The 903-nt window shown below is 61.4% G+C and overlaps 1 protein-coding gene across 1 annotated transcript in view; it reads right to left on the minus strand.

Annotated features, from left to right (window-relative positions):
- GRIN2C (glutamate receptor, ionotropic, N-methyl D-aspartate 2C) overlaps positions 1-903 on the minus strand; it is a gene marked incomplete at its 3' end in the record, with an annotated part of 9,478 nt that overhangs the window by 1,336 nt on the left and 7,239 nt on the right. The window contains exons 10-11 of the mRNA XM_009586134.1: positions 804-903; positions 28-215 (exon numbers count right to left, since the gene is read on the minus strand). Of these exons, the coding sequence (XP_009584429.1) occupies positions 28-215; positions 804-903 (288 nt within the window). The remainder of the gene's footprint in view (positions 1-27; positions 216-803) is intronic.

Below are 903 nucleotides of genomic sequence, written 5' to 3' on the forward strand. Positions count from 1 at the left end.
TGATGAGAAGCTCGCCCGGGCACCCACCATCTCCCAGGAACTGGAGCAGGGCGAGGTCGATGGCCCGCTTCCAGCGTGAGTCCTTCTGCAGGGCAATACCGTAGCCCGTGGTGGCAAACACCTTCCCACTGCCAATGGTCACCAGCTTGCAGCCCTCGTCCTTGCCCGCCATGTAGTTGAGCACCGCCGCGTCATAGATGAAGGCATCCAGCTTCCTGCCCCAAAACCAGGAGGGACAGTGAGGAGGGGGCCCAGCAGCCCTTTGGGGGGGGGGGGGCTGAACCCCTTTTGGGGGGGCACATTTTGGGGGAGCTGTACCCCTTTCAGATAGCTGTAGCCCATCTGTAGGGGGCTGTGTCCTCTTTGGGGGATCTCTGCCCATCTTGGAGAGCCATAACCCCACTTGGGGGGGACGTACCCAATCGGGGGGGGGCTGTATCCCACCTGGGGGAGCCATACCCCATCTGGGAGAGGCTGCATCCCTTTTGGGGGGAGCTGTATGAAACTCTACCCCACCTGCAGGGGGTTGTACCCTGTTTGGAGGGGCCCATACCCCATGCAGGGAAGCCGCACAGAGCCATACCCCATCTGGGAGAGCTATACCCAGCCTGGGGAGCACATATCTCACTTGAGGGGGGGCTGTACACGAGCTGAGGAAGCCCTACCCAACCTGGGAGGTACCCCATCCCAGGGAGCCATAGGTCATTTGGGGGTCCTGTATACCATTTGGAGGAGCTGTACCCCAGCTCTGGGAGCTGTACCCCATTTGGGGGAGCCATACCCCTAACCCGGGTGAGCCGTACCCCATTTTGAGGCTGGTGAGGGCATCCTCCACGGAGCGCTGGTTGTACTTCACCATGTGGGTGTGCATGTCGGGGTAGTTGCTGCGGATGTTCCTCTCGG

This window comes from Fulmarus glacialis, unplaced genomic scaffold (assembly GCF_000690835.1).
Source record: "Fulmarus glacialis isolate BGI_N327 unplaced genomic scaffold, ASM69083v1 scaffold31919, whole genome shotgun sequence".
Taxonomy (NCBI): domain Eukaryota; kingdom Metazoa; phylum Chordata; class Aves; order Procellariiformes; family Procellariidae; genus Fulmarus; species Fulmarus glacialis.